This window comes from Oreochromis aureus, linkage group 3 (assembly GCF_013358895.1).
Source record: "Oreochromis aureus strain Israel breed Guangdong linkage group 3, ZZ_aureus, whole genome shotgun sequence".
NCBI classification, from domain to species: Eukaryota; Metazoa; Chordata; class Actinopteri; order Cichliformes; family Cichlidae; genus Oreochromis; species Oreochromis aureus.
This window is the reverse complement of record NC_052944.1, coordinates 755209-776621: the sequence shown is the minus strand read 5'-3', so window position 1 is coordinate 776621 and position 21413 is coordinate 755209. Positions and strand designations below refer to the sequence as shown.

Below are 21413 nucleotides of genomic sequence, written 5' to 3'. Positions count from 1 at the left end.
TTTTCCATAATATTGCCATTGTCGATAAAGTATTGAGGATAACTTTGTTGTCCAGAATTATTTTTAATGATACCATTTAAAACATCCCATATTCCCTTCATATTATGTTTATTATTGTTCAATATTTTACTATAATACTCCTTTCTACATACACGTATAATATTGGTCAACTTATTTTTGTATTTTTATATTTATTTTCAGCATCTTTTGTTCTTTGTTTTAGGAATTCCCTATAGAGTGTATTTTTCTTTTTACATGCATTTTGTAAACCCTTAGTGATCCATGGTCTATCTGAATATTTGTGCTTTCTGTTGTATTTTATTGTTGGACAGTTTTTATCGTACAACTCCATGAATATTCTTAAAATATGCCATATGCAATATCAATATCAGTTTCTTCGTACACGTTGTCCCAGTCCTGATTTAATAGATCGTTCTTAAGTGCATTCATAGTTTCTTCTGTCCTTACACGCCTGTATCTGAGTTGTTCCTCATGCTGATTTCTCTTATAATTAGTGTCATAAACTGCAAAAACTGGTAGGTGATCACTGATGTCATTAATTAATAATCCACTCACAATGTTGTTTTCCATATTGTTAGTGAAAATATTGTCAAGTAAGGTGGCACAATGTGGTGTAATTCTGCTAGGCCTGGTTATTTTAGGATGTAAACTCAAACTGTACATAGTGTTTAGGAATTCGTCAGTCATTTTATGCTTTTTCGGATTGAACAGGTCAATATTAAAATCACCACAGATAAACATAACTTTTGATTAGTTTTAGAGAATACTTCTTCTATGAAGTCATTAAATACTTGAATACTAGAGCCAGGTGTTCTATATATACAGCTAATTATTACATTTTTCTTTTTCCTTATAAATTTCAATTGTTATACATTCTAATAAATTATCAATTACAGTTGTCATACTTTCTACCACCTTGTAATTTAGGTTTTTATCCACATACACAGCTACTCCCCTCCACTCTTGTTCCTTCTATTTACAAAATTCACTTCATATCCCTCCAGTCCAAAGTCCATTCCTTTCTCCGCATTGAACCATGTTTCAGAAATGGCAATGATTCCAAATGGATTTGTCAACTCATTTAGATATTCCTTTATATTGTTGAAGTTGGCATACAGACTTCTGCTATTAAAATGGATTATTGATAATTTATTTTCCGTGTTGATGGTGTGCTTAAACTGTTCATCAGTGAAGTAGCAGCAGTTACTGCTGATGTTGTAAAAGAAATTATTTTCGGGTCTATATCCTTTTCTAAGTCTAGAGCATTATGGTCTGTGTATCGAAATGTTCTCAGTTCCAGATTATCATAAAGAGAATTCCAATGAGTTATATTGATATTGTTGCGGATGCAGATGAAGTTCTTTTGGACTGTGCCATGTGTTGTGTTGTGTGTCACGTCACATGTGTATTCATACCTCCAGTGTAAGTTGAACCTCAGTATTTGTCCAGCTCCTCCATATTTCTGATGACCAATACTTTGGCTTGTTCCGGTGTTCCATTGAGTTTAACGAATACTTTGCAGTTGGTGGTCCATGTATTTTGAATTTTTCCCTGTTTCTTCAAGTAACGTGCTTTCCTGGCAATGTCCGCATTTCTTTTTATCAGATGTTCATTCATGAAGACATCGGATCCTTTCAGTTTCTTTCCTTGTTTTAACAGTGCTGTTTTGTGTTTTCTGTTTGCAAATCTCACAATGATGGCTGGTTTGTCACTGTCATTTTTTCGGGGTAGAGGGTGGCAAGCCTCAATGTTGTTATAATCCACTTCCACACCTTTGGACCGTAGAAAGGTGACCACTTGATGCTCCGTGGAGTTGACATCTTCCTCTCCTGGCCCTCCTACATTGTCAGCGGCGACCGCCCGGGCGTATGACCGAGGTTTGATGCGAAGCCCCGTGATGATAACATCGTTCATCCGGGTGTACTGCTCCAAATCCGCCACTCTGTTCTCCAGGTACGCCAGCCGCCGATCCTTCTCGGCGTTCTGGATGCGGAGAGCCTTAACTTCCTCGACCAGGTCCAGGATGGCTTTCTGCTGCAGTTTGACAGTAGAAATCTCCTCTGTCATAAACTCCAGCGACTTCTTAATATCGTCACCTTCCTCAGCTGACAGAACTTTTTTCGGGCCCATGCTGAGAGACGCTCTTGTAGCGTTGCCGTGACGACCGGCTAGCTAGTTGATGCTAGCGTCCTCTCACTCACCGCTACGGTTCAAAAACATCAACTTCTGAGTTTTCGAGAGGTCGCAAATGATGAGCCACCACTTCTGGACGGTTTCCCACCCACGCTCTCAAAGTTTTAGTATCCACGGAGAGCTGCCGTTTTCAGGAGATATTTTAAGTTTGCTAACGTTTCTGCTCAGAGAACCTGTTGCCTTCAGCATCCCCATTCCCCGTCTGATCGATCAGCAGTTTGAGGTTCTGCAGGTGTTTGTTCACTTCTGGTCCACTGCATGAAAACAGCTGTTGCACTTATAATGATGCCATCCATGTCTTTCAAGTTGGAAGAACAGGCCAGTAATCCAAAAACGTGCCAAGTTTGTAGTGTTTCTGTAGTCTATAGTGGAAAAAAGCATATAAACAATAAGCATGCATACTAAACACAAAGTCTAATCATTAGCAGAAACAACATTAACAAAATATAATTATAATAGAGATGAATTAGCAAGTCAACAATAACTACAAGAACACTAACACCACAGAAATACTTAAAACAGAACAATAACAATCGTACTCACAGACTCTGGCACAAATACCTCTTTTTGCAAAGATCCTTTGCGTTCTTCATGATGTGACTCAAACACCGGTGGAGAATGGGTATGTTGAAGTTATCCGTGTCTAACTGTCCTGTGATAACCTGGAAGTATCGCTCCAAAAGGTCTTCCAAACTTGCTCTGCAGAATGTTCCAGCAATGGACTGGAGAAGCACCAGTGAGCCATCACATCATTACTGGCCTCTTGTTTGCCCTGCTTCCATACATTTGTGTAAGCTCTGTTTGAAATGCTTGTAGAAAATATGTAACAGAAGCAGTGGTATGGTCACATGTTACAGAAGTTGCTGTTGGTAGAGGTGATGATCCCTTGAAGGATTTCTAACTATAACTTCATACACATAGTAACGGAGTAGCAGAAGCATCATTTTAGATGCTTCCTGTTGCATCCAAATATACTATGTGGTCTTTGCACCGCTGGTAAAACACTGAAAGTGTTTCTTTGGACCACAGCATTATACCTTTTGGATGCAGGAGCACTCTCTGAAGGACTTCGTGTGGAAGTCCTTGCTGTCTGTCTATTAACATTTGCAGACTGGCCGTCTCATTTAAATGAGGTCTCTGTTTTTTCTGTGGGACAAGGCAATATTTTTCAAGACATCTTTAGATGGAGCCTCATCCCGACACCCTGCTTGGAAAGCTTTTTCTGGTATTTGATTTAGAGAATCCAGATAAAGACTTCTTGGCATTTTGGTTTCAGGTTTTCTGCTATTACATCTCTGGACTGTCCACGCACAGGTCTTGTTTTTATTTCCTTTGTGTTGTGGCACTCCTCACCTCCTTGGAAAAGCACATCAGCCTTCAGGGTTTTTTCATCTTTAACCTCCACTTTCACTGGACAGTCCTTAAAACGGCAGTATGTCGTACATGAGAATACAGCCGTCTTAGACTGTGACTGACTGGTCTTGATGGTCTGCCTCTTAAATCCAAAACTGCAAAATGGGTGTACTGACTTAATGCCAGTGGCTACAACATTAGTCCACTGCATACCTTTGAAAAGCCTCCCTTTCTGTGTTTTTAGGTCTTGCCAGTCTTTCTGGTCAATGAAAACAAACATGGCTGCTGTGGCAAAGAGCATTTGTAGAATTCCTCTTCAGCATTACTACTGTCACTTCTGTGTGATGAATTTCTACTCCAGTCCTATAATGCATAAAAAGAATTTATTAAAAATAGGTGATGTAATTTCATGACAGAAATGTGGAAAATACTTTACCTTTTCGAGGGATGTAGACGTGATGGAGACACCAGTTTGTTTCAATTCAGGAGAAATGTTTAGGACAATGCCATTGTCATCACTGTCCTCCACAACATCCTTTGAATATCATTTTATTTGTCAAACAAAGAAATATTTTTAAATAGAGACATTGTTTTCATTGAGTAAAAGTAGTTCAAAGTAATGTAATAAATAATTCCAACCTGTTTGAGCAAATAGAGATTCATTTCCTTCCATTGCAGATGGACACATCTCCAGTGTTTCCTTCATCCTGAGTGTGAAATAATTATTAACTCATGAGTATAGTAAGGTAAAACAGGAACTACATGTTTTAGTTTAAAAGGTTTAGCATAGAGCTGACTCTATATTACAAATATAATAGATGTTTATATAACCTATGCAAAATGGAAACTGGATAATAGAAATGTGAAATCAACTCCTCTGTATTGCACGGTGTCACAGCAAGTTCTTTAGTAGAGTTTAAAGCAATGTTTGTTGAACACCACAATGTTGTGAAGCCTTATATATATTTATATGGCTTTTATATGAAAATATTGTCTTCTGCAGTGTGGACATAATACAAGTAATTTACTTACTTTATGTTAATGAGAGTGTGGGGAGTGAGCTGGAGGGCAGGGTGGGCTGCTTTTAACCATGTGAAGCACTTTGTGCTACATCTTTGTATGAAAAGTGCTTTATAAATAAAGATTGATTGATACACACATAGATGATAAATGGACTGATTTATATATATTGCTTTTCTACTCTCCCGGAGTACTCAAAGCGCTCTGTACAACATACCACATTCACAACACCTCATACATGCACTTCTAACATCAAGTGAAACTAATAAACATTTACACACATTCACACTCCGATGAGCGCATCAGAGGGCAACTTGGGGTTAGTATCCTGCCAAAGGATATTTGGCATGCAGACTGAGCCAGGAATCGACGAGTATACCTGCTCTACAACCTGACCCACAGCCACCCAGTAGCAAATATAAATCATTTATATTTGTTTGATACAATATTGAAGCACAAGCTAGGCATTGCTAAAGGTATTGGTGGTTGATTTAACTTACATTTTAGAGTAAACGTTAAAATCTGCATGAAAATGTGAAGGAAAAAGTGTAACACCAAAAAGCAAAACATAGAAATTCCTTTAGTGAAACAGCAGAATTGAAATAAAAAAATAACAATCTTAATGTACCCTGCTCAAAGACTTGAATGGGTGTACTGTAGGTGGCCAGAGCCAAATGTGTTTGCCCTTCAAACAACAACGGTTCCTGTTTTTTGTGCCTCCATCCATTAATGCAATATGTCTCATGTTAGGTGTTATTATTAACCACTACACTATGGAGTTACCACTACACTACAATTGATAGAAAACCATAAATTCATGTGTAAATGATTGTTTAACCATGTAAACATTAATACAATTAAAAAATGTAACTTTTGAATTCATAACAATATATGTAACATCAAAGAAATCCTGTAATTTTGTTTTTACGTACCAAAGAAGATGTGTTCTCTCCAGAGGTCCCACTATCACCTTCAACATGGATATTTTTGGGTTTGTGTCTGACTTCCATGGTTCTCTGTTTAATACACATGTAGTCATTACATTTTCATCTCTCTGTAATGTAAAACAGTATCCTTCCACCTAGTTATACTTAGGTGTGCCTGTGCAAGGCACAGTTTTTATTATTCATCCACTGTTCTTCAGGTCTAAACAAACTTCTGTTGCTCACTCAATCTTTGCTCTGTAATTCATTCAGAGCTTAATAAATGTTTGCCACTCTCCTTGATAAATACTAAGTCCAGAGTAGTATTCAGACTCTAAACATAGATATCATAGAGTGCTTACCTTTTGGTAGTGCAGAGCAACATGATTAAGTTTTGTACGATTTGTACAATGATTTGGCACTCCCAGGTCTTTGCACACGTTACTCCAGGATGCGTCTCCTCGGTGAACACGGTGTTTCTTTCTGTTTTGTGGTTCGGAGAAAGTCTCAATGCATTTTATTATATGTTCATGTTTCAGACGAATTCTCCGTGTCTGTAAATGCAAGTAAAACAATTAAATAAAATAGAGAGATCTAGAACTATAAAATTATATTTTAATTTTTTACACTATATAACTTCAAAATATTGTTCAAGGATAAAACTTGCCTTTCCAAAGGATGGAAATGTGGAGGTTCTGTAACACAAATAAGAAATTAAAAAACAAAGGCTTCAATGCAAGGGCGTAGATTTGCCTTTGGTGTTGGTGGGGACGGATGATTCATCCACCGAACCCTGCCCTGTTTCTTTTTTTCCCCCCTTTTTGTCTTTGCTTCTTGATTAAAAAAAAGGAGAAATGTAGTTGCCTACATATGCTATTCTACATGCTTTTAAACTATTTAAAATCACAATTCATACTTTTATATGTGAATTATATAATGTTAAATTACTTAAGTATTTTAGGCTTTAGTTTACTTCAGCCATATTCCATATAAATCAGGTATCATACAAAAATAAAAATAGAGTCACGGCAATAAAAGAATATGACTTTAAGGACTTAACAACATTACTTCAGTTATAGTACACCAACATCTCTTATACATTAGCACTAAGGGAACACTGAATGACCTGGGCCCGTATCCCTAAAGAATCTTTGTGCAAAAAGCGGCTCCTAGCGGCCAAATTCTAAGAAAATTCTCAGAGTCATGACGCTTTTTTAGAATTTCCCCTAAAAGTGACACGACAATCCCAGTTAATATAAAAGCTATTCCTCAAGATTCCTAGCGCTTAAAAGGGCTCCTAAGGCGAGATCTGCTAAGAGCAGGGAAGAGGACTTTTAGCGGCTTAGGAGTTCCCCTAAGCAGCTGCACAAAATGGCCAACAGAAGAGGCAGGAGAGATGTCCTGCAAACACTGGATGGCAGGGAATTATTGAGACGCTACAGATTGGATCGTGCAGGAATCATGTTTGTGGTGGAGCTCCTTAGAGATGCAATTACTTCACCAACTCGACGCCACAACGCTATTACACCGGAGACGAAAGTAATCACAACCCTGAGGTATTTGGCAACCGGGAAAATGCAACAATGCAGCAGTGATGACTTGGGTCTGTCCCAATCCTCCGTCAGCAGAGTCATCACCCAAACACTGACAGCTTTGTCACAACCTAATATTGTGACACAATTTGTTTCATTCCCACTGGATGCCTGCACTTTACACACACATAAAAGGGCATTTATGGACATTGCAGGATTCCCTGGCATTGTGGGTGTAATTGATGGAACACATGTGAGAATAATTGCGCCATCAGAGGACGAGGCTGTCTTTGTTAACAGGAGGAATTTCCACAGCATCAATGTGCAAATAGTGTTCAATGCGACCTGTAAGATTGTGGACATTGTGGCGAAATGGCCAGGCTCCACACATGATGCGAGAATGCTCTCCGAGAGTGGCATCAGACAGCTTTTTGAGAGACGCTATGTGCCAGCTAATTGCCACTTGTTAGGGGACAGTGGCTACCCATGCAAACCATGGCTCCTTACACCTTACCTCCAGCCACGCCAAGGGCCCCAACTAAACTATAACAGATAAGCCAAACAATACAAAAATCATGGAACTGAAATGCAAGCAATATGTTAGAGTAGTGCAATATTTCCATCAAATAATTAAAGGTCTCTGTATTCCATTGTAGGGCCCACAAGACAACAAGAGCGGTGGTGGAGCGTGGCATAGGCCAGCTTAAGAGGCGCTTTCATGTTCTCCACGGAGAGGTGCAGCTGAGGCCTGAAAAAGTCAGCAAAGTCATCATAGCCTGTGCAATATTACACAATATTTGCAAGGTTAGACAGATTGCAGAACCTCTGGAGGATGGCGATGAGGATGAAGACAACAATGAGGATGGTGGTGAGGAAGATATTTACATTCCACAGGAGAACCTAGCCCAGAGTGGACTGCCTTACAAGGCAAACTTCACAAATTTACATTTCAGGCAAGCTGTAGCCCCATGTCTTTTGAGAACTTGTGATGGTATTAAGAACTACCACAGTTTTACTGCACATCACCTGCAATTGTTAAATGCAAGACACAGAACACAATCTGTACATGGTTTATTTTTAGGTGTTCAATTTTACGGCGGTAGTACTCCTCCTGAAGGGAAAGGACTTTTTTTTGTTGTTCAAACACATCAGTTATGAGTTGCAATCTGCTCTCCTGCAGGGATGCTGACGGAGCAGGTGCTGCGGATGGGAATGGTGTTTGATCCGCTGGGCTATCCTGAGTAGCAGCTGCAGATGGTTCAGGCGGCAATCTCATCGGCAAACTTGATGGGCCCGGTTCTTGTGATGGCTTCATGCTACAGAAATACATAGGCCTAGTTTAATTATTGTTTTGATTAAATTAATCTGATACAATGAGCATGGATAACACATGAAATGGCTTCTGCAATGAATGAACACTGTAGATATGAATAACCCTGTGCCCTACCTTTGCTGCACTTCAAGGGCCTGCATCATTGATGTGTCAATGCCTGTTGGCAGCCCGGTGACACTGACCTCAGACTGTCCCAGGACTTGAAAGACAGCGTCGGCCACCTGGGACAGCCGCTTTGCAGGTGGTCCACCCCCTAGAAAGAAACAGTCAATGAACACAGTATTTAGGCATGTAAATTAACTTTGCCAGCAGGAGCAAGTTGCCAGATTATGTGGTAGGCTATAATATTTTGCTCACCTGTGAGTGAGGATTCCCGCTTGTGTGCTGCAATCTCATCTTTTGCCTTGGACTGCAGCACATACCACCTTTTCTCACAATCGTCGCCTGTCCGCACCACCAGTGGAAAAGAGGCATTGATTGTTTGGGATATTGTGTCCCAGGCGCGCCTCTTGCCTTGGCTAGTGACAGTTGGGCCAAATTTTCCTCGTAACATACCTTTATGTTCGTTCACCAACTGGGCCAGCAACAAACCTTGCTCCTCAGTCCAGTTCGGCTTGCGAGTCCTTCTTTTCTCCATTTTCTGTGTTTGTAGGATATTTGTTAACAAGCCTTTATAAATAGACCAGCCAGCAATCACAGACATTGATAGAAGCTGAGCCGTGTTACCCTCGTTAAGACCACACTGGACTTGTAACGTTGTGGTTTCTACTTCATTAGCCCCTTGAGATAGGCCATCTTGTTTTCAATGGGGTCCATATGGGAGTGAAAGTACAAAATATGCCAGCTAGGATATTAATATGAGCAAATAAGACACGAATCATTATTTGAACAGGGTGTAATGAGTTTACGTTTTCACATATTTTAGATTCTAATGTTAGGCTATAACCCCTACAGCTTACTATTCATTTTCTTGAATGTGAAATCTTATTTACAATTACAGTCAGCATAAGATTAGAGTGTATAATTATGTTTATTGATCTGTGGGTACATCCTTTGCTCATTCTCACCAAAAGCTCATTTCCATCAAACTTGTAGGATCAACCAATCACAGCTTTTGAAATGATGACTCATACCTAGCAACTGGGTCAACCACACCTCCTCACTAAGATAGGATTTTCCATCCATTCCTTGCTCAGAGTTCACTGAAAATGTTCTGGAATCACTTCTGGAATCACTTCTAAGCTAAAACTCCTGGCAAGGAATTTTTAGGTTACGTTAGGAGCTCTCTGAGAGGATTCTCAGAATCTTTAGGGATACGGGCCCTGATGGTTTTTGTCCATAAAACTACTCCTCTAAGATTACCACAAAGTAAAAGATCTCTCAGCAAAATTATGCAACATTTTAGGCACTATTGCCATGATCAGATCAGTGAGCTGGGACTTTTCATTCTAAACATGAACTACTGTTACAGCAACAGACATGGACTACTGGTGCCCCACACAACAACTCAATGTCCACTATGTGAAGGAGCCAAACACGTGCCTTCTCCTCTCGTTAACTGAGATAAACTGCTGGCCTATTGGTTTTACTGTCCAGTCTATCCTGGTGGACATGGCATACATCAGCATTGTTTAATCTCATTTGAGTCATTGTTGACCTTAGCCATGTTTTTAGTCTTCTGAGAGCACTGAAGCTTCTTTCAGGTTCAGTACATGCATTTTATCCTCAGATCAAAATTATTATTATGTAATAATAATAATAATACATTTTATTTGAGGGCGCCTTTCAGAAACCCAAGGTCACCTTACAAAAATACAATTAATAAAAGGAACAGTAGTCATAAAATACATAAAATAAGTTAAAATTACAAAACAGCGTGACAACAGATAAAATCAGCATTGAAGCAAATAAGCCAGTTTAAACAGATGTGTTTTGAGCTGTGACTTAAATACAGAGAGGGAGTCAATATTTCTTAGTGCAGGAGGAAGAGACTTCCAGAGCCGGGAGCAGAGCGACTGAAAGCTCTGTTCCCCATAGTAATAAGGTGTGAGGACGGAACAGTAAGATGAATAGCAGATGATGATCTGAGAGGGTGGGAAACAGTGGTGATATGGAGCAGGTCACACAAATATGAAGGAGCAGATTTATGGATACACTTGTATGTAAGAAGTAAGATTTTAAAATTTATCCTGGCTTCTATGGGCAACCAGTGAAGCTGCTGAAGAACTGGGGTAATATGAGCACTTAACGGAGTACGGGTTATGACCCGAGCTGCAGAATTTTGAAGAAGTTGGAGTTTATGGAGGGACCGTTTAGGGAGACCAATTAGGAGGGAATTACAGTAATCAATACGGGATGTAATAAGACTATGGACAAGGATGGCAGCAGCATGGGGGGTAAGGAAGGGACGGAGTCGGTTAATATTACGTAAATGGAAGTAAGCAGACCGGGTTATGTAATTAATGTAAGACTGGAATGAAAGAGTATTATCAAGTATGACACCCAGACTCTTAACCTTTGGGGAGGGAAGGGTGGGAGAGTTTTCAATGTTAATGGAGAAACTGTGGGATTTGGTTAAGATAGATGGTGTACCAACAAGTAAAACTTCAGTTTTATTACTGTTAAGTTTGAGAAAATTGGAGGAGAACCAGGATCTAATCTCAATAAGACAGTCTGAGAGGGAGGGAGGTGGGAGGGATGAATTGGGTTTAGAAGAAAGGTAGAGCTGGGTGTCATCGGCATAACAGTGAAAATTTATATTATATTTTCGGAATATATAACCAAGAGGGAGCATATAGATAATGAATAGAAGAGGCCCCAATACTGAACCCTGGGGCACACCAGCAGAAACAGGAAAGAGAGTAGAAGAATGGGATTTAAGTTGGATAAACTGAGTGCGGTCTGAGAGATAGGAGGTAAACCAGGCAAGGGGGGTGTGACTAATACCAATGGAAGCTAACCGGTTCAGGAGAATATTGTGAGAAACGCTGACAGATCGTTTTTCTTTCTATCAGGTTTGGTTTTTTTACTCGAAGAAATCAAATTATTTGTGGGGACAATTCAGTCATCGCTGGATATTGGTGGGGGACATGTCCCTTCCGTCCATGCCAAATCGACGCCTTGCTTCAATGTATTTGCCGAACAGTAACATTTTCAGTTTTTGTCATGCACTTGTTATATTTACATATTTCCTGTATCACTCGAAATGATATATTTAAAACCACTGGGGTGAGCGAAATGGTCTCGGATGGAAACAGACTAATCATATTATTGTTAACGCACCATTATAGTCAAAGATATGGACAAAGCAACAGTCTGATAATTTGTGTTTCGGGTTCAAGGAAATAAGCCTACGTAGGAAAAGTTATTAAATTATGTATTGAAATCAAATTTATTTCTAACAAATTTGTTTAAAAGTGGTTGTTTGTTTATAGGGGCTACCGAGAGCATCACGTGGTTATAACACATCTATTACGTAATGTGTCCCTACTTAAATACATAGAACTCAAAAACACGTTAAAACCAAATTTAACTGTAAAAAAAGTAATAGGAAGCAAATAACATATGAAGCAAAAAGCCGTAAGGAAAACTTCATAAAAGTTTTTGTCAATAAGGCAAACGTAATGATTTATGCTTAAGCTAATTTCATGCTTACCTTATCTGTCGTTTTGCGTCACTCATGATTGTCTGTTGCAGAACCACAGGAACTCGTAACTTTTCCAAGTTTACAAACGTAGTTTGTTTAACACTGTCAAGTAAAATTGTAATTCTGTAGTTCCTACAGTTGTTGAAGCATGTGCACGCATCACACCGCCACCGCAAGTACTTGACTCATTGGGCTCTAGGCTACTATCACCTTCACCCTTAATCAGCGTCCCGGATGAAAAGGTCACCGGATATCATCGGACGCATTTCAGAAAAGTAAAGTAATGTTTAGAAATGTTCATAACTCATACTTGCCTGTTCAATTTTGAGCCAACACTTCCTTGTTGATGCAGATTTCAGGGCTTCCTGTTGCTCCTCCGTTATAACTGTTCTCTCTTCTCAACACATGATGACACAAAGGAATCAGCAGTGACGAAGATGATGCTGAAGCACACATTTCACACATATAACAGAGCAGTGCAGTTACACACACCTCTGCTTGACATTAGGCCTCAAACAAAGACACAAAACACTAACTTGACTCTAAATAGAAGAAACTGGCAGCTTTTTTTCTGTTCTGTGCTTATATTTGACACACATGCTTCTCTTTGTGCAAACACACATCGCACTATAAGGGTAACCTAGCACACAATGATTGGACAGCACAGTGATGATGCTGGGAGATCCTATACTGAAGCAACACAGAAACACTGAGAACTTTAAACATTGATTATATTGAGATAAGCAGCCGACCCAGTCTAGATAAAGGCCAGCAGCTGGGACCGCTGCTGCACCAAAAACAGGTTTCAGTGTGTGTGTGTGTGTGATGTCTTTACTTATACTGGTCAATAGACTTTAGTCAACATATGATTGAAAGGTGTTACACATGAAATAAAAACAGTGTTTCATCTTTATTCCTGTGAAGCAGCTGCATTATAACCAATCTGCTCCTTTGTGGCCTTTAAAACAGCTTAAATAACTGTTGTTATATTTGTTTCTGCTCCTCTTGGACAGACGACTCTTGAAAAGACATTTTTGAATTTCAATGTGACTTTAACTGGATAAATATGGGATATATAAACGTCCCTCTGCAACAAACTGATTCCAGCTTCTACCTCATGATAGGAATGTTTTTGTGGCTCAAGATGACCTGATATCTTTCATGATGGACACATTTGACACATGTTTCACATATTATAGACCAACAAGTTCTTCATAGCAGTTTAAATACGGGGAGTCACTTTTGGGCCCAGCAGATAAAACAGAGCCAATATTTGCTTCTTTATTTAAGTGACGTGTGTCACAGATGTGACCTAGTAAAGTGTAGCTGAACATTAGTAACGTTATTAACACTCTCAGCTGGTCCTTGTTCCAGACCTGAAGATCCTCTTCTTTCATTCAGCAGCAGCTTCAGGTCTCTGATGGTCCAGGCTTGTTGTTGGGAAACAGCCCTGCTGGGATGATGGTGTCCTCACAGAAACAGTCAGTGATGCTGTTGATCTCCATCACAGAGCACGTCCCAGTCTGCAGTCTCAGTCCTGCAGGGCCTCGCTGGCTTCCTGACTCCACCCAGTCAACAACAGGAAGTGTTTGCAGGAACAAAGTGAGGCTGTGGTCAAACAGGAGTTTTTATCTCCTGGCTCTGACTCTCACTGCGGCCCCGCTGCTGTGTCAACATGTGTTTGTGCTAAACAATGATGGAAAGTGTTAGAAATGACTTGTTGGCCTCTGATCTGTCACAAACAGCTGAAACGTGTCTCTCATGAGTCACATGAAGGTTTCTGACAGAAAGGACAAAAAGTAGCTGCAGTCAGTTTGTGTCATTTTTAGATTTATTCATCTGGGAGAAAAATCTGAGGGACATTAAAATGTGTTTTTCAACAAAGAACATAAATATAACGTCACAGGTAAATGAACATATTTCAAGTAAACAGCTGGACTGATCAGGTCCAAACACAGAGTGATCAACAAACAGCTGTCATATCTTTATATATAAGCTCTTTATAAATGCTGTTCACTGCAGTCTGTTTACTAATAATGTCAAACTGTTAGAAACACAGAAACATGGTCTTTGTTCACATAAAGCTGTCTGGGATCCTTTGTTGTTCTTTTGATGCAGAGTTACATTATAAATATAAAGAGTTATTTCAGAGTCTCATCAGTTTTCCTGCATGTCTTTATTGAACACATCAGCAGGGCTGAAGCTCTCATGTTAAACACACACTGATCTATGGACACGTTCATGTGTTTCTAACAGAACCAGGCTGTTATCAGCTGCACTAACATGATGTCACACACACTGAATGTAACAGTGACATCATCACACAATCAGCTGTGATTGTTTCACTGTCATCAAACTAGTCAACAGGAAGTAGAATCAATAGAAACAATCATTTACTGACAGCATGTCTGATGGAAATAAGTGCAGATTATGTATGAAGTCTAACTGCACACAGTAACTGTGTTACAATAAGGACTTAACAGCGCCCTCTGCTGGAGTGTTTCAGTACTGCGTTAACTAGAATACACCACCTCCTCCTCCTCCTCCTCACACCACCTGCTACAGCTCTACTCTTCTATGACTACAGTCATCCACAGCACTGATGTGAGGTCACATGGTTCATATGTAAGGAGCACAGAGACGTGCTAGCAGCTGACCTCAGGTCAGTTTAATGACTGTGAGCAGCAGCTGTGTTCTTGTCACTGTGACAGGGAGACACTCTCAGACACAGCGCTCATGTCAGCTTGTTCTCATGCAGGAGGATCAGGAGCTCCATGTTTGTCTTCATGTTTGAATCATGATGTGTTTGTGCCATCAGAGTCTGTCATGAGTACTCAGGGTTTCACAGCAGCTCTTCTGGATGCTGACGAGGACTCCAACCTCATGTTTCACCTCTCTGAGCTTCTGATGTCTGTGAACACTCGTGTTTCTTCTCTGGGCTCATCTGGACAAAAACACCTTTCTGTGTTTGGCTCCAGCCTCATTGTGACTGACAGGAAGTGTGTTATCCATGAGCTTCTTTGTTTCCTGCTGTGTTTCCTGTGGACAAACACGAGTGTTTCAGCTGAGGACTTGGTTCCTTCCACCTGTCCATACAGGACATCACGCTGTCTTTTCTTTGATTTCTCTGACTCGTGTATTATGAACTAAATGTATCCTGATACACACAGAGATGGATGAGCAGAGGTCACATGATGAAAGAACAAACATGGAGTCTTTGATTTATTTAGATATTTATTGATGAATGCAAACAAACCCTGACACTGAACCATCGTCCAGCAGAACAAACCTGATCACATGACCTGCTGACCCAAACAGTGAAAAGCTCCATGGCAACAACAACAAACAGCCTCACATATGTTAACAGAGGCTGTTAGAAGCACAGAGTCTTTACAGTCTTCCTCCTGTTTGGACACAGATCTCTGCACATCTTCATCACAGTTACTCACAGACGTGCAGAGTGTGTGGATATCAAAGCTAAGTTTCCACCATGTTTGTAGTCTGTACTGGGACTCATGGAGCATCTCTCTATGAGCACTCAGTGCTTTAAACAGTGAGTCCCAGTTTAACCAGCAGCCTTCACACCACACATCTCATTCAGCTCTGTGCCCCAGTCAGCATCACTGTGTCTCCCAGTGTCAGTGTTTCTTTTCCTGTAACACTCAGCACAGGCTCAGCTGGTATCCAGTGTTGGACTTTCAGCTGCTGTCATAGATCCTCTAACATAGATCAGCTCTGCTACATGTTGTTAGATCAGTGCAGCTGCCCGTCATGTCCTGATGTTTCTCTGGGTCAGCAGCTTCTCCATCAGAGGTTCACATGGAGCTGATCCAGTATCTCCAGTAACTGTGTTCTGTGCCTCACTGGTTCATCCTTCTGTCTGTGTGACGTCAGTCAGATGTTAAACTCTGTGATCTTCACTGTGTCACAGAGTTCAGTGAGTCCCGTTATTCACAGGATCAACGTCAGATCATCAGAGATGATCAGCAATCAGTGGTGCCAACAGCGCCTCCTGTGGTGAGAGGATGCAATAATGCAATGGAGCATTTTTCCACTGAACACTTGCAGTCATGGAAACTGTCTGTTGGATCTGTGTGACGTTGCTTTCTTGGTTAGAGTTCCTCACAAATGTCCAGATGATTCTTCTAATGAGGCGTCGACCATGTTTTCAGTTCTTTGGAAGAAAACATGGCCCTTTGCCATCCTTACTTTTCTTTGACTTCTTCAAATGCAGCTGAACTCCAGCTGGTATTTGATTGGACTCTGCAGCTGTTTCTGGTCATCAGTTCATTCCTGCAAACCTCTGAACCTGAACAACAATGATGCTGCATTGCTGGCTGATCCCAAAAGCTTGATTCTGTTCATCTGGACGTTTTCACCTTTGCTCACTGATCAGGTGACTTCTTCAGTCTCAGCTGACTGCAGCTTTACAACCTTACAAACAGCACATTTGCACAATGACTGGAACCAGCAGCACCTGATATATATGATACTAATATAATACATATACATATATAATCCATACTAATGATGAAGGAACTGAGCTCACAGTGTTCATTCAGTGAACTACTCAGTTTATTTTGGGCCTCAGAAATGCTCACTCTGTTTGTACATCACTGTCAGCAATAGACTCATTCTGCTGTGTGGACAGGAACACATGTGACATCACTTCCTGTTTGTTTGTGACTGAAGAAGTTTACAAGGAATCATTTAGAAGAGTTTCAAACATCAACTGATTGAATCCATGAATGTGAAAACGTGTTTGTGAGTGAAAGAGACAGACATGTACAGACTGAACTGTTCAACAGTCAGAGTGTTTCTCTAACAGGAGACACTCTTTACACTCAGCACAGGGACACTGAGGAACCACGACCGACCATAAACCCAGGATAAAGAGTTTGAGTGAATGTGGTGTTGAAGGTGTGGAGGTGGATCAGAGTGTCAGAGGAGACTCTGTAGAAGGACAGAGTGCCAGCAGGACAGTCCACATACACTGCTGCTCTGTTAGAGACGGAGGAGGAGGAGGAGGAGGAGGAGGAGGATGTTTGTATCTTATTGTGCCAGACAGACTGAGGACCATCATCACAGCAGTACAGACTCCAGGACTGATCATTGTATCCAAACCAACAGTCATAACTGCCTCCTTTCCTTCTGATGCTTCTGTAACTCACTGATATATAAACATTTCCTCTCCACTCGACCTCCCAGTAACAGCGACCAGTCAGACCATTTCTACACAGCAGCTGATAAACATTAAATCTGTCTGGATGATCAGGATATGACTGAACCTCCTCCACATGTGTCACCTTCCTGTTGTTGTCAGACAGTTGGAGCTTTGTGTTCACTGTGTTTGTGTCGATTGTGAGTTGACAGGAATCTGATGGAGAGAACAAACACAATCCAGCTGCAGTTATTGATCCATCATCTGTTCATTGATTGACACTTTGATGATGACTCCTGACATGATGAAGATGGTTGAATGTGTGCTGCTTTGTTTTCATGAATCCCATTAAAAACACACGGCTGTGGAGCGTGTGAGCAGCTTCAAGTTCCTGGGAGTCCACATCTCCGAGGATCTCACCTGGACAACCAACTGCTCCAAGCTGGTCAAGAAGGCTCACCAGCGCCTCTTCTTCTTGAGGACTCTGAGGAAGAACCACCTGTCCTCAGACATCCTGGTGAACTTCTACCGCTGCACCATCGAGAGCATCCTGACCAACTGTATAACAGTCTGGTATGGGAACTGCTCCGCCTCGGACCGGAAGGCGTTGCAGAGGGTCGTGAAAACTGCCCAGCGCATCGCCGGAGCACCACTTCCTGCCATAAAGGACATCTACAGGAAGCGGTGTCTGAAAAGGGCTGGGAAAATCATCAGAGACCCCAGTCACCCATCACATGGACTCTTCACCCTCCTGCCCTCTGGGAGGCGCTACAGGAGCCTCCGGACTAAGACCACCAGGTACCGGAACAGCTTCTTCCCCACAGCTGTCAGACTCCTGAACTCTGCCTCCTGACATCTGACCCACGTTAAACTCATGGACTGAACATACACACACCCACAACCACTAGCACTTTACCATTACTGTACAGTTCTGTGTAAATAATAATTCTGTACATATAATTTTTAATCATACAACTGTTTATAACTTTCGTAGTTCACATTTCTGTATAACTGTATATCTCAGATTTCTGTATAGTTTTTATTTCATATTTATATCCTGTTCATAGCCTGTACATAGCTTGTACTCACTACAGCCTGTACATACTTATAGTTATAGAATATTCATAACATACTTCACACTGTGTACATTATAACATACCATAATAGACCCATTTCTGTAACATACTTACACATCTATATTATTGCTAATATATATTGTAATATATCTATATCACGGCTAAAGCACTTTCTGGATAGATGCAAACTGCATTTCGTTGCCCTGTACCTGTGCATGTGCAGTGACAATAAAGTTGAATTCTATTCTATTCTATTCTATTCTATTCTACTTACACTTCCTCAGACCTGGTCTCAACCATCGGACTCCAGCAGGCTCCGCCCTGAAAGGAGGAGGGGTCAGGGCAGTCAGCATGCACACATGGACATTACATGGCTCTCACACACACACTGTTACACACTGAGCTCAAAGCTCGGCTCCACTGTTTGATTCAAAGAAATCTACATTTATTTATCAGCACATTTAAAAACAGCTTGAGCCAAAGTGCTGCACAGAGTAGAGATAAAATAGGAAACATACACAGTAATTACTATAAAGACTCGTCAGGATTGAAAGCTACAGAGTACAAATGTGTTTCCAACCGGGTTTTAAACATGTCGAGTGTTGGTGACGACCTGATGTGAAGGGCGACTGTTCCAGAGTTTGGCTGCAGCCATCGATAAAGCTCACCTCTGTTTTTACGGCTAGTTCTGGTCAGAAGCTGCTTATCTGCAGACCTGAGGGCTCCACTTGGATTATTTTGTTAAAGAGAGATAAGATGGAGCCAATCCACTCAGAAATTTAAAGACAAACAACAAGATCTGGAAGTGGATTCTACGACGTACTGGTAACCAGTGGAAACAGCTGGTGATGGGTCGTCTAGCACAGAGCCACCGCTGGAACCAGACAATTGATGAGGGAGAGAACTGTGACAGCGCCGTTCCTTCACTTGACCTCAGTCGCTCTCGTCTGCTCCCTCGTAACACTGCTCTTTATTGAGCTTACATGAATATGCATAAGTTCATTAACATATGACGTCTTACACAGGTATGAACAAAGAGTACCAGTCTGTGCATAGTGTAGGTATGTGTGTGTGTGTGTGTGTGTGTGTGTGTGTTCCAGATGTGACCCTGTGACCCAAAGCTGGTGTTAAGAGTCCAGCGGTCCCCCTAACAAAGGGCTCTTATACTTAACCAGACACAGAGTAGGTGTCCTCCTACACCATAAATCAGTAAGAGAAGGTACGACCTCTCTCATGACCTTAAGGTGTGCATGCCAGAGCACTCTGGAAGGCACACAGAGTCTTCACAGACTACTAAGGATCGAACCTCTATCATTATGCAATCGATTATAAAACTCATATATGAGTAAATATTTCTAAGCAAACCTTAAAGCTGGTTTTAAAAGCAGAATTTATTTGTTTCTCAAATGAGAAAGAGTTATCGAGAAACACTCCTAAATCTTTAGCAAACAGACTTCTGAACTTTTCCAGTGGGCCAAGGTCAACATTATTAGACAATGCTAATTATTTTCCCTTGCATTATAACAATGTGAGGAGTTAATGCTAAGTATACTGCCATTAGCGGCTAATTCTAATTAGGGTGAATAATTATTAACAGCTAATGCTAATATCGTTTTCTCATGCCTTTTAACAATGTGAACAGCTAGTGCTAGGTAGGCTGATGCTAGCAGCTAATGCTAATTTGACGTGAATTAGCATTATATTAGTGAGGAGTTAATGCTAAGTAGACTGCCATTAGTGGCTAATGCTAATTTTAGGTGAATAGGAATTGGCATCTAATGCTAATACCATATTTTCTTGCTTTATAACAATGTGACCAGCTAATGCTAAGTAGGTTACCGTTATTAGCTAATACTAATTTGAGGTGAATTAGCATTATCCGTTAATGCCAACAATATTTTTTCTTACTTTTTAACAATATGAGTAGGTAATGTGAACACTATTTTTCATTCAATTTTAACTTTTCCCCTGCGATGTGAAGAGTTAATGCTAAATAGGACGCCATTAGTGGCTAATTCTAATTTTAGATGAAAAAGCATTAGCAGCTAATGCTCATATTGTTTTCCTTTGCTTTGTAAGAATGACAGCAGCTAATGATATGAAGTCTACCATTATTAACTATTGCTAATTTGATGTGAATTAGCATTATCCGATAATGGTAACCCTTTTCCCCTGCATTATAACGTTGTCAGGAGTTAATGCTAGGTAGGCTGCTTTTAGTGGCTTATTCTAATTAGGGGTGAATAATTATTAGCAGCTAATGCTAATACCGTTTTCTCTTTCTTTATAACAATATGAGCAGCTAATGCTAATTTGATGTGAATTAGCATTATATTAGTGAGGAGTTAATGCTAAGTAGGCTCCCATTAGCAGCTAAAGCTAATTTGAGGTGAATAAGCATTAGTAGCTAACGCTAATACCCTTTTCTCTTGTGTTATAATGATGTGAGACGTTAATGCTAAATAGGCTTCCATGAGTGACTCCTTTCCCTTGCATTATAAAGATGTGAAGAGTTTATGCTAAGTAAGCTGCCATTAGCAGCTAATGCTAATACTGTTTTCCCTTGCTTTATACAACTTGAGCAGCTATTGCTAAGTAGGCCACTTTGCTCTGCTAAGGATATGTGTGACCATGATGGAAACTCTGATAAGCTAATGCTGCTAAGCTAATGCTGTTTATGGGCCCTGTTAGAATCAATATTTCATTCTCATTCTGTTGTTTGAGAACAATAACAGAAAAATGTGCACTTGAGAACAAATATATTGTGAATTCAGCTGTGAATGTAGAGTTTGTCATTATTTAAGCTTCCATTTCCAAATGTTAGCTGACACTAACTAATTATTAGGTACACTGGCATCTATCTCAGGTACACCTGTGACCTAGATGTTCCTGCAAACAGACTCCTTGGAGACCCCCTACATAAATATCCACGTACTATCCAGCTAGACTAGTGTGTCTGTCCCTGAAAATATTCCTGCATGTGTGATTGTTCATGTGTCATCTGCAGGAAACAAACAGGAAGTGAGTGAAAGACACAGGAAATGTTTCCAGCTCTTCCTCCTCTATCAGACATTCTTCATACCTGAGAGTGTCCAGTCTCCAGCCTGGTTCCTTCAGTCCAGCCGACAGCAGCTTCATTCCTGAGTCGCCTGGAT

General features: G+C 40.6%; 2 protein-coding genes and 1 long non-coding RNA gene across 3 annotated transcripts; 1 reads left to right on the top strand and 2 right to left on the bottom strand.

The window, feature by feature from the left end:
* Positions 1 to 1389: 1389 nt before the first annotated feature.
* Positions 1390 to 2961, bottom strand: LOC120437470. The gene is made up of 2 exons (XM_039608055.1): positions 2776 to 2961; positions 1390 to 2576 (listed from the first exon to the last, which is right to left on the bottom strand). The coding sequence occupies exon 2, from the start codon at positions 2149 to 2151 to the stop codon at positions 1456 to 1458; it is 696 nt and encodes a 231-aa protein (XP_039463989.1). The 5' UTR covers positions 2152 to 2576; positions 2776 to 2961; the 3' UTR covers positions 1390 to 1455.
* An 853-nt stretch (positions 2962 to 3814) lies between these two features.
* On the bottom strand, positions 3815 to 6035 carry LOC120434087. Its single transcript, XR_005608943.1, has 5 exons — positions 5873 to 6035; positions 5520 to 5603; positions 4207 to 4274; positions 4004 to 4102; positions 3815 to 3930 (listed from the first exon to the last, which is right to left on the bottom strand). It is a non-coding gene; the product is annotated as an uncharacterized LOC120434087 (long non-coding RNA).
* Positions 6036 to 6916: 881 nt separating this feature from the next.
* Positions 6917 to 8349, top strand: LOC120439206 (putative nuclease HARBI1). Its single transcript, XM_039609985.1, has 3 exons — positions 6917 to 7594; positions 7699 to 7910; positions 8223 to 8349. Exons 1-3 carry the CDS (start codon positions 6972 to 6974, stop codon positions 8285 to 8287), a joined length of 900 nt encoding a protein of 299 aa, XP_039465919.1. The 5' UTR covers positions 6917 to 6971; the 3' UTR covers positions 8288 to 8349.
* Positions 8350 to 21413: the final 13064 nt, after the last annotated feature.

Bases quoted from the DNA above. Each gene is read 5' to 3' on its own strand.
- LOC120437470 (XM_039608055.1), bottom strand. From the start codon at position 2,151: ATGGGCCCGAAAAAAGTTCTGTCAGCTGAGGAAGGTGACGATATTAAG.
- LOC120439206 (XM_039609985.1), top strand. From the start codon at position 6,972: ATGTTTGTGGTGGAGCTCCTTAGAGATGCAATTACTTCACCAACTCGA. The intron at 7,595-7,698 runs ATAAGCCAAACA...ATTCCATTGTAG, and splicing joins CCCCAACTAAACTATAACAG to GGCCCACAAGACAACAAGAG. The intron at 7,911-8,222 runs GTGAGGAAGATA...GCTCTCCTGCAG, and splicing joins AGACAACAATGAGGATGGTG to GGATGCTGACGGAGCAGGTG.